This window comes from Macadamia integrifolia, chromosome 4 (assembly GCF_013358625.1).
Source record: "Macadamia integrifolia cultivar HAES 741 chromosome 4, SCU_Mint_v3, whole genome shotgun sequence".
In the NCBI taxonomy this organism is placed as follows: Eukaryota; Viridiplantae; Streptophyta; class Magnoliopsida; order Proteales; family Proteaceae; genus Macadamia; species Macadamia integrifolia.
Genome location: NC_056560.1, coordinates 24,320,033 through 24,332,135, shown reverse-complemented (window position 1 = coordinate 24,332,135; position 12,103 = coordinate 24,320,033). Strand labels below are relative to the sequence as shown.

The 12,103-nt window shown below is 37.5% G+C and overlaps 1 protein-coding gene across 3 annotated transcripts in view; it reads right to left on the bottom strand.

The window, feature by feature from the left end:
• Window positions 1-267: 267 nt before the first annotated feature.
• LOC122077134 (N-alpha-acetyltransferase 35, NatC auxiliary subunit) overlaps window positions 268-12,103 on the bottom strand; it is a 19,553-nt gene continuing 7,717 nt past the window's right edge. For 2 of the 3 annotated variants that reach the window (XM_042642947.1, XM_042642948.1), the window contains 12 exons: window positions 11,692-11,842; window positions 10,132-10,211; window positions 7,239-7,511; window positions 7,017-7,160; window positions 6,464-6,598; window positions 5,118-5,216; window positions 3,885-3,941; window positions 2,702-2,906; window positions 2,020-2,138; window positions 1,436-1,504; window positions 882-980; window positions 268-766 (listed from right to left, as the gene is read on the bottom strand). In XM_042642947.1, the coding sequence (XP_042498881.1) occupies window positions 527-766; window positions 882-980; window positions 1,436-1,504; window positions 2,020-2,138; window positions 2,702-2,906; window positions 3,885-3,941; window positions 5,118-5,216; window positions 6,464-6,598; window positions 7,017-7,160; window positions 7,239-7,511; window positions 10,132-10,211; window positions 11,692-11,842 (1,671 nt within the window). In that variant the 3' untranslated portion in view covers window positions 268-526. The remainder of the gene's footprint in view (window positions 767-881; window positions 981-1,435; window positions 1,505-2,019; window positions 2,139-2,701; window positions 2,907-3,884; window positions 3,942-5,117; window positions 5,217-6,463; window positions 6,599-7,016; window positions 7,161-7,238; window positions 7,512-10,131; window positions 10,212-11,691; window positions 11,843-12,103) is intronic. The other variant, XM_042642949.1, reaches the window with a different exon arrangement.

Genomic DNA, 12,103 nt, shown 5'->3' with positions numbered 1-12,103 from the left:
ATAAACCATTCAATATATATCCAACTTTGCCAGTATGGGCCTAGAATTGGCACCTATGATCAGATGATGAGATAGATAACATGACCACTAAATTTGAGTTCCATCAAACATTGCTAGAGAAATCCCTTCAAACAGTTGAGATTAAGGCCTTGTTGAGTTGTATTTCCTCGATATAATTAAGCAAAAAGTTATCTGCATTGACATTTGAGCCCTCGTATAGACAAAGTGACACTGTAAATACCAATTCTCCACATACACGACCATGTATGAAACCAAACCAATGGCAAAAATATTTTATTTTATTTTTTGATGGAATTCAATAACTTAAAAGTAATTTTACACAAATTACATACCTTCTGCCCTTCTCCAAATGTAACTCTTCCTTTCATTTAAATATCAATTGCAGGGGGGTATTTTCTATTTTAAATGACTAATGTTACATACGCTAATTGACATGGTTCAGATTACCTCGAAGAACTATGTAGGGTTTCAAAATTGTTCATGGCCACTGGGCACCTATCCAATTTTAAGATCTCTTGACAATAGCAATCGCAAAGCAAGGATGGTGGCTGAGCTCAAAAGAAATCTTAAGGGACGGATCCCGTGCCCCGACTTGACAAATGACATTGAGAGCTACCCGGTTACGCTCAGCAACCTGCTCTATTTGTTGAAGTTCGGCCAGTCTGTCTGGATCACCGGAGAAACTACTCTTCAGTTCCTTCACAATCCTTTGAGCATCTCTAAAGTAATTGTACTCAACAAGAGTCTTGGAAAAGAAAAAAAAAATTTGTTTGAACAGTAAAGATACATTTGTGATGAAAAAGAAAAATAAATAGAAGAAAACAAAGGAAAGAAATTGGACAATTCAATCGGATACTCACTGAGAAACGCGCATGCACTGTAGATTCCTTGAACAGGAAATATGATATGTGAGGGGGAACATGAGCCTTTTGTAGAAGCTCAAAGTGTTGGATGAATCTCTGGCAAAGTATAAAAGAAACAGATTTAATAGGTACACAGTCATTGCAAAAACTCACCACTCTCTTTCCCAGACATAGGGGAGTGCGAAATTACTGCCCCACCCCCTCCAAAAATAAAAATGAAAATCACATTCATGTTGATAACCCCGCATGCGCACTCCTTGGCCCCCACGCTGGTCAGGGGCCACGTGACCAGGTAATGATCTCTTGCCCTATATTTTAATATAAAACTAACCAAGAAATGCATAAACAATGTTGGTTGTCATATTCATTCTATCATATATAGCCTTAATTTAGTGGAATAACTAGGATTGGGAAAGGCACCATGTGATGACAAAAGATTTGCTAGACAAGCAGCTAGGTTGCAAAATAAATCGGATATTCCACCTACAATACTCCACCTTGAACACCTAAATGTATTAAGGAGAATCAACATAAGAACAGTACATGCATACCTCTTGCTCAGTATTGAAAGCACTTGGTCTCTCCAAAAACTTGTGTTCATTCCTCAAAGCTGCAAGCATCTGAAAGGATTGATATGGTTAATTGATCAAACCGGTGTAATTGAAGAACATTTAAATTAGGGTGGAAAAAAGTTGTTTCCTTGTCTTTGCTACAGACGTGACACCAATAAAAGGAAATTTGAGATTATATACGCGAAAGAGATAATGTAACCCCTACATTAAGATCATTAGTGATGCAAAAGGGGAAAAAACAACTATGTCACGATCATTTAAGGCTGAAACTCCTTTGAAACTATGAAAATTGACACTCTTTTTGTGGCGGTAACATCAGCAGAAGCAGGTACAATGGCTTGTATTCTTAAACCCTGATGGCCTGATCTATGATTGTGGAACCACAAGCCTTCAAGCATGGTGGGCCTAAGGTCTTACATCAGCAAACCTGTGGTCCTTGGAGATGCGCCATATATCCTATGATGCTGCCCAAGAACCAAATTTGACCTCAGCCCACACCATTGCATCTGTTCAAGTGTTACTGAAATGGTTAAAATAATTTAAGTTTAAATAGGAACAATTACCATTGTAAGTCCTTCAGAGAGACATATGTAACATTGGAGGAACATGACTGCTGGTGTGATATGAGAGTCCCTCATGATATCCTTTGTGAGATCCCTTTTCTTCTTCCCTTTGCGTTTAGCTTATCAAGAAGATAAGGTTAATGACAGTTAATAAACCCATGTTAGCCAAGTAATGACATTGCCAATCAAAATGGTACCCCATGCCATAAGGAACAAAAAAAAATTAGTAGTTAATTGTAGGACCACTATTCCATGGATCCACCAAGGAGTACCTAATGAGAGAATGGGAATTGCACATTTAGGGGTTTTTTTCCCCCCTGAGACCACCCATAGGAACCTGTTCGATCAGGTGTTAGAATATTTTTTTCTTCTCCAATCATTTTTACCGTTGTGAACCTTGGCAGAATGGTAAGGTTGCTCCATTGTGACCTAGTGGTCACTGTTCGAGTCGAGAAACAGCCTCTTCACAGAGCGGGGGTAAGGCTGCATACATAATGACTCTCCCCAGACCGCCACGCACTGGTATGCCCTTTGTAATCCTTTTGCAAGAGATCTAGGCAACCATCAAGTTATGGTTCCCACTCTCTTAGCTGGGCCATGCATTTTTGTCATATCTAGGCCAAATAAGTCCTAATAAACATAGATAACAAGCCACAAAATAAGATTTTAACAGCATACTCACTACTGTCACTGACTGTCACCATCTTGAGCTGTGCAATTTCTGCAAGTTTGATCAAGACAATGTACATATACCAGTACACCATGCAGTATTCGCTAGGAGAATAGAGCTCCAGCTCGAATCCCAAAATGAGGAAACGCAAAGCAATCCAATACATTTGTTCCTCTGCCCATATAAGGAGATGTTTTGACAGTTTCATGGCTACATTCTGCAGAAACAATGAATGTAGTAAAACATATGGCTAAGCTACATACATTATCCATATTATTCTAAATGCTAAAATATGGAACACTTAAGCAAAAAATAATCTAAGGTACCTGTTGGGTCAACAGTAAGGACAATCAACCAACAGCATACTAGTAAGGAGATGCAAAGTCCGAGCAGAACCCATAATAGGTCCATCCTCAATCTCCTATGCCATGGATATCAACCCATTCAAACATTCACATATACTCCTTTATTCCTGACTGTTTTTGAGAATAGAAACCTCCTAAACAGTGTTTTCATGGACCACTTGATAAGGTAGTCGGACTGTCTGGACTGCTGCTAACTGTTAAGTCCAATGGTCATACCAACCATAGGACTGACGGTCCTTCTAAAAAAAGTAGACAGGTCAATGGATCATTCAGACTATTCAAGTTGGACGACTGGACCAGCCAGATCAACATCAAATCTTGTTTGTCAAAATTGTAACACTGAAGGAAATTTGAAAGGAATTGAACTCCAGATCTCCAAATCTCTGCGTAATATTCCACACCTCACCATTGAAGGAAAATGCACTTTTGATCGACAAACAACCATTATCAATGGGGTAAATTGCCTTTGTATGGCCTCTTATTGGCAAGGCTTCCTAAGTGGACAATTTAAGAAACCTTTGCTCTTTTAAATTATATTGGACATTAACCAGCAGATTTAGCATAATGCAAATTTACCATCTAGACTATTGGAACAGACTACCAAATGCCTGGACTGCTAATCTCCAGCTTAGAATGGCTTGATGTCTGGTCCTGTCTTAAAAACATCCCTCCTAGTGGAATCTGACTAAATGGTCAGTCCCCCATCCAAACCCACAACTGTGGGGAGTTATCCACTGTCGATGCCCCTCTTGGTGCACCATCCTTACTGTTCATGGCAGGTACCTTAGATTTATGGCTTATTCTATAAGGCTGATATCAGAGCAACATACCTCATCATCTGTAATATTTGACATATCCCCAAAGTCTCTTTGGGAAGCCATCTCAAGCTGAGAACAACATATATCACAGCCATAACATAAACTGAGAGTTAGACATGATGTTTTTTATTTTCTTCTAACCAACAATAAAAAAATCTACAATTTCTCAGCAGACATAATTTAAAAATAAATAAATAAATAAATAAATAAATAAAATCGGAAGTAGTGGAGTGAAATAGTGATCTTGAGTCGCACAGCTGACTTCCAGGTCAGGGGTGGGGAGGAGAGAGATGGCAAAAATTGGAATCTTAGAGAAACCAAATTATTATGTCTATCAACTAATTCTGTTTGTACGAATTAATATAATATTAATGCTTTTGAGCAACAACAACAACAGCAAAGCCTTAGCCCAACTTTATAGGGTCAGTTACATGGATCCAAGCAAGGACAAGGAAAAGGAAAAGTAAAGTGAATGTAACAGTTACACAATCTCAACACTTTTTCTCTTCAATATTATGTACTAAGCATCTTAGGGTCCGGTTGCGCCTGTCCTAAAATTCCAGACTATTGTTCTTTACCGGACATCTTAGACATTAAGTCCTGTTGTGCCTGTCCTAAAATCCCAGACTTGTAAGAGTTTCCCTCAACATGTCTTCATTAATTAAAGATGTTCAACCTCAATACTTGCTTTTTCTATACCAGATTCAGTAACTGAAGACAAACATTTGTGTATAATTTGTTTCCTGCTTTGACAATATCCAAGTGGATCTAGACAGGAAACTAAAACATGAGACGACCACATAACTTCACACCAAAACTGCAAAACAGAGTACAAGTTCAGAATATTGGATGGATATGACTTTCCAAGGAAAATCTATTTGTAATATTATGGGAAAGCTTGCCTTTGCATCAGACCTGGATGGAAAGAAATCATAGGAAATGGACCTCCAACTCTCACTCTCTTGATAAGATTTGGAGCTCTATCTTCTTTGATGTCAAGACCAAGGTTTCCCAGATATCCTCCACCTGTAACCTCTCCCCTAGAAACAGTCATATTGTAAATTCCTGGGAGCTGCCCAGCTCCAGCATCAGGAATAGCTACTCTCTCTAAGTTGGTCTTGTTCTCTCCCCCCTCCCATTTTTTGGGGCTGTAAGTCTTTTTCTTTTCGCTTGGTAATGAATTATTTATTCACCCAAAAAAAATTCAGAATATATTCATGTAATGATTAACGAATAAGCACAAACCTGCATGGAGATAATACTCCAATCTTGTAAAATCTTCCCAAGTTTACGTCTTTGCCATGCAGCATTTGTACAAAGAATTTTAAGTAAATTGATCAGTAGCTGCAGCACCATGTCATCAAAGTCAGATGAACCGAAAAAAACTTACTCATGGAGCTGGAAATATTAAAAAAAAAATGGCTCTCTGTTGTATGTGTGCAACACATTCATGGATGTTGGGACCCAAAACTTGATGGGTCAATAAAGGAACCTTTTGGCCAAAAAGTTGACCAAATAGGGTGAATATATCAATCTGGAAATTAAGTTTTTCTCCCACGCCCCAGAGGATTAAAGTATCGGTATCGGTCGCCATATCGGTCAGCCAAAATTAAGATACATATCGGAGGGTATTGTATCGTATCGTACCAGAGATACGCTAAGATACGCTAAAGATACACACATAAATGGATAGGAAACATTTTTTTAAACACTTTTGCATAAATAATTTGTTAAAGAAAGCTATTGATAACATGTATTATGTATAAACACTAAACTGAGGGTATCACACTAAGAATTCAAGGTTTGTAGTTGTCTCATAATGTAAAATCCTTGTTCCCAACCTTGATTTCCACTTTAGTTAGAGAGAAATATGGCTGGAAGCAACTTTGGAACAAAAACCCCTCAAAAAATCGTGTTTTTCTGAAAATTTATCCATCTTGGCCAATATATGACCGTAGCGCACTATATCGGTACATACCGATACATACTGATACGTACCGATACTCACCGATACGTACCGATACATACCGAAACGTATATTTCACCTCGATTTTATATTTTCCATAGAGTCGTATCGGAGCATATCGTATCTTATCGATGTGTATTGGTGGTGTATTGATGCATATCGGTATGTATCGTATGATATATATCGAAAGGAAAGGATTTTAAAAATTTCATGTATCGTATCGATGTGCATCGTATCGGTCGGCTAAATTTAAGATACGTATCGGAGGGTATCGTATCGGTATCGAAGATACTTTAAACCATGCGGCACCCCCAAAAAAAGTAACAATTAAATTTTATTGGAAAAAAGCAACAAGGGTGCAGGAAATATAATACAACAAGGGAAAAACCAGGAAAACCTCAAAGAGGTACTACAAGAATAGGATACAAGTACAAAACATCCTTATTCACCCTCCCCCCACCCTATGAAAAAGATTAACTCCCCTTGAGAGCTAAGATCCCTGAATCTCCTAATGAGATGAAGAACCCAGTAAAGTTGTCACTGATTACATAACCGTACAAGATTCCATAACATGAAAACAATCCAAGGAGCACCATATGTTCAAAATAGAAAATTGAACACTCACCTGCGCTAGCTGTACAATCAATTCATTCTTCTGAACTCCATGAATATTTGAGATTTCAGGTAATGCAGCAGCTCTGGAGATCACATCAAAGATAAGAACACGTCCATAAAGTTTCCCATCTTGAACTAGTAGACGCTGTTCATTAGTTGCCAAGGTGCAAAAGCATATGTGTGAGATTTTACTATTAAACAGTACTAGCACATACTAATACTTAACTAGGGGGCTAAGGAATAGACAAGAGAAAACATTTTGAAGTAAATTGAACACAAAGATATGCAAGAGGAGTTCCACAGTCCATCACAATCTATTGACAAATATAACATGTTAAACTTTACATATTCAGGGAATCGAAGTGGCAAAGATTAAGGACCAGATAATTTACAACTCTACATGCAGATATGAATACAATGCATTGTCAGCTATACACAGGACGCAGGAGCAATATCAATAAGATTGAGAAGACACTGGTTGCAGGGATTAACATGTGAAAACGAAAAGCAGCTACACTCGAAAGGAGAAACTATAAGAAAATGCAGGAGGCAAATAAGCTGACCTGCAGAAAAGCTCTTGCAACCAAATCAGGTTGAGTTTTTTGGAATTGAACCACAAAGCGCAAAATAACTTCTAATGATGGATCCAGAGAGAATGAACAAATAATGTCTAGGTCATGAAGAAGCTTCTCAAAATACTCAATAGCCTGGCACAAGAATGGAAATATTTCATTATAAATTTAACTTGAAAATTTTCTATTAGTGTAAGTTAGCCATAACCTCACCTTTTTCCAGCTCAAAATTTTAATTGCACGCGGAGGAGTGGGGGCTGATAATCTACTGTTTATACATCCATCAAATCCAACAGGTCGACAACCAGAAGCTGTTGTTCTATCTCCAATATCATCTTGACAAGACCCGGAGGAATTAGACCTAAGGAACTGCATAGATTTCTGAATGTTTACCAATTCTGATAAGCAGGAGGCAATATGTTTCCTTGCCAACTCCAAACCTCTTCCTTGAGGTTTCCTCATACATGTGAGAACATGGTAAAAGTGCTGAATACAGTGGAGATGAGAGAAAAATGTATTAGGAAAGTAGTAAAGTAAAAAAGGTCAAGTTTTCTATAGATAAGATACAGATGCATAATGCATGGGGCCATTCTTACATTACATTACATAGACAATGCCAAGTTGCAAAAGCAATAAAAATATACACAACTTGACGCTTAGGAGAAGTTAAGGGGAGAAAGCATATCATAGGACTTGATTGTTTAAATATTAAATTAATTAAAAGTCGAATACCGAAGCATGGTAGACAAGGACATTTTGTACTCCTCAGCACATCTACAATCATAACCTCCCAAAGTGACAAACTCTAGACTTTTATTCATCTTTTAATTTGATTGTGGATAAGCTGGACTCAAAAGCACTATCTCATGGTTGCAGCATACTAAATCAACAAATTTGGTTAGAAGCTCAAGCCCAATTAAACCTTTTTGTTTAGAGATAGAAACTGTTAACCAGTTCTCCAACCCAGTACATAATTAGAAACTTTGTTTAAAATCAAGAAAATTCCAGACCCCGGGACGTCCTTACAAAATTTTTTTAATAAATAAAACAAGTTATAACCTATCTATCACAAGAAAAGTTATAACTTACTCTTTTTTTTTTTTATTGGGGTGGGGGTTGTAATTCCAAACCTGCCGTACTCAGACTCAATTACCCACTTAGGATGGTAGGGTGGTCTAATCATACAACTTACCACAATGACAAACAACAAATTACCAAATAATCCGCATCTTAAATAGTCTTACTAACTGTTTTGACAGTTTACTCTTTCAGCAACCTAGGAACATCCATTGTTTGTAGCCATTTCAGAAATTGTGAAAGGAAGACATTGTACATGTATGGGCTTTACACATACCCTTGTCATGCATTATCAGCCATTCAATTGGATGTGCATCTGATGTAGATAACAGAAGAAGTACTAACCCAGCAGCAAAATAATAGGAGCAAAAGTAACATAAATTCAATAACAGCAGCAACCCAAGAGTAGAGACAAGAGAAGAAACAACAAAGAAGAAAACCTGATAGAGAACTCAGATATAGAAAAGAGCATAGATTTAGGGGTAGGATTTGCAATGCCCAACACCAAAAGGATCAACCGCACACTTTTCCAAAGGGAAAAAAAAGATTACTTCTTTCAATTAGAAAAGAGATTCACAACTGACTGACGTCCTGGCGAACAAATCGTTTATCTAACTTGCATCAAAAGGCCAATTCTACCAAAAAAGTGAAAAAGATCTAATGGACCAATAAAACTATTACAAATTGAAAAACTGAAGTAACACTCACCTTCTAATAACCACACCCATTTTGGCATTTCTTCACTCGTGTGCGTGCACACATGAGAGAGAGAGAGAGAGAGAGAGAGGTTGATGGTTTTATCCTTTCTTTTAGCGAAGACAAACTGATTATCCATAGTTGTCACTTGTCAAGGCATCGCGAGGCACCACCTAGGCAGCCACGCTCTTTCTTGGGTCCAAGGCGACAACACACCTTGTTGACAATTCATGAGTTTACGTTGATTAATGTTTATTACTTTGTTTTTCGATGAATATGCTTATATTACATCCTATACATTGTTCATTATATGTTGATTTTATCATACTATGTAGTTACTAGCAAAATTGTGTCATACTGCATCGGTATGGCTTCTATGTACTTGTATATAAGTATAATTATATAAAATAATCATCGCCATATTACAATATACCCATATACTACACACCTAAGGTGCCTAGTCATGTGCCTTGTTGCCTAGGTGCCCCTCCAACGCCTTGGGTCGCCTGACAGCTGTGGACCATCCCATGCATATAGAAAATAAGTCAAGCGGGGGACGACCAAGCTGACTATGGAGTTAGGAGGACATGTAGAGCATGGAGACTAGGAAAGAGAAGAAAGGGAAAAGAACAAATGAACCTCCTTTGGGTTTTATCCATCTCCATCCTTTGTATCATCCTTAAATTGAATTCACACTACCAACTCAAGCAAATGCTTGACATGGCTCATTCATGTTATACCAGAGAAATTTCTTTCCATATTTATGCAAAAAACACTTGGTGCAAAAGACAAGACATTGGGAGAAGAATTAAAGAGGAAAAATTTTAAACATACTTTAATATCATATCATTGAGAACATTACATTAAGCATCAAATTTTAAATCATTTGAAACACCTCTGCAGGGAAAAAATAAGGTCATCGGCTCATAGTTGCAAAATGTTTGATTACCTAAGTTCAAACAAGGAGCAAAAAAGAATGGAAACAAAAGGAACCAAGGAATTATGGTGGAATTCTAGCGGGCACTCAATATGCCCCTGACAGGAGGAAAAAAAGCTGTTGATAATAAGTTTGGCCTTTTATGGTAACTTGGTAAGTTCGGGTTCTCCGGTCCCCACTGAGGCTATTATTTGTCAAAATGATAAGGTAGTGTAAGTTGTGGGCATACATGACAATAAGATCTTAAAATTTATCTACAAAGAATTAAATTGATTGAAAAGGATTGGATCCTACTTTGACATGTACATGAGCGCAACATGAGGGAACATAATAGAATCCATCTCCAGAACAGAACTAATGAGAAAGGAGAGTAAAGTAGTAAACACAGGATAAGACCTTACGAAAGCGTAAACGGCAGAGCAAAGCTTTGCAAAATCCTTCTTCCAAATCAGGATTTGTTTGTAACGGCTCTATATCTGCACCATGAAAATCCCATTATCAAAAGAATATTCTAAAATAAACTAGCCTGCTATTATCAATCAAGATTGTCAACGTATCACAGAAGCCCATCTAAGTGCATCTATAATTTCAGGAAATAGCATCAAATCTCAGTAATACCAAATAAAATAAAGGAAACCTCTTAATTCCAATTAATGAAGATCTTTGGCACAGATGAATGCCAGTCATTCAAGACATCAGCCGACATATAAATTGAAGGATGGGTATACGATTGTAGAGATTTAGGTATGTATCTCATGGGTTTGGGATAAGTTCATGCTGATATTTTGAGACATACTGTGCTCAAATTGGTGGGCAGGGTGAAGGTGAAGTTTTGGAAGCATGGTTAGATGGAATTGGGAATTTATGCAAGGTCCTTCCATGACTTTATGATCTCGCAGAAAATAAAGGGGTTTCTACCCAAAAATGTATGATTTGGTGATTGGGTGCGTTGCCAAAACTTTTTAGGCACAGTTTGTTTGATCAGGAAGTGGAAGAGTATTTGAGGCTTCTTCAAACTTCAAAGGCTTGCTAAATTTTTAGTTTATTCCAACTTGTCAGGCTCAAATGTTTCGGAGGATTAGGCCAGGGATTTGTTTTTGGTTAAGTTTTACCATGAGATTCTTTGTGAAGAATTGGAGGTTGATAGGAAAATGGTGAAGAGTTAGGGTTCAAGGGGACGGACATGGAGTGAATATTTTTCAATGGATCTTACTAGGGATAAAGTGTAGAGTGTTGACAATGGATAAATAAAAAAAAGAGGTTTCAGATTAGCTAACCCATGTTATACATCTTTGGCAGAACAGGATACAGCAGATCATTTGTTGGGATATGCAAAAGGGTTTTTTCCATTTCATCTTTGTTTTGTTCTTGTGGACGTACAAGATCTTGTAAGCATCTTTTCATTAGCAATGAATTTCTTTTGTTGCATATTCACACCCAAAACAAAGAAAATAAATGAAAAACACATTTATCAAAGCCTAAATTTGTCTGAGTTCTGGGTCACCTTAGCCCTTAGAAATAAATGTCATATTTCCTCCAGACAATTTTTCCCAAATCAGGAAGAACAACGAAAGCATGAGCCACCGCCGCCTAGTAGCTAGGACCAAGATGTAGATTGCTAAAATACAAAATTTGATTACTAGCACAATCCAAATTCAAATGATTTCCTCTAATGGTCACAATCACTTTGATTGATATTGTGAGGAATCTTAATGATTGCTCAACACTTGACTCCACAAACCAATACCATGTGATGGCATGCAATGCATTGGCCATTAATTGCAAGCTGCAGATCTAATAGTGTTATAAACAATCAAAAAGTGCCTTGAATGGTAACCATAGTACAAAGGGAAAATCTAAATATGAAATTACGTTTTCATTGGCCAATTAATATTGCCAAATTCTTAGTCAAAAGAAACAGTTGTAAAATTGTCAATGGTTCAAAGTTCAAACAACCTTCTAATAATCCCCTTTTGGATGATAGAGCTTTAGAGGCGCGCAACTGGCGAGAAATTGTTTCTTCGACAGCATTTAGCATAGACAGGCATTTTTCATCTCCCTCCCCATTCAAAGGTAGACCATATGCCATTGTAAAATGATCCTCTTCCTACAAAAGGGGGGTGAAAAGAGTTCAGAGTTCCACTTTTCATCACAATTTTGGTCACCAAAGTAAGTAAATAAATACCAAATAATAATAATAAAATCAAGAAGGTAATCCTTTGGTCCCCCCCCCTGTACCCATTCAAAGAGGCATGTGGTGTGCTGTTTAAGCTATCATAAGTTTTGTTTTCTAAAGAGTCAAGTACATTAGATAGTTTGTCACAGATCTACATAGAAGGTTCATAGTATCCGTTCCTTCCCCCCCCCC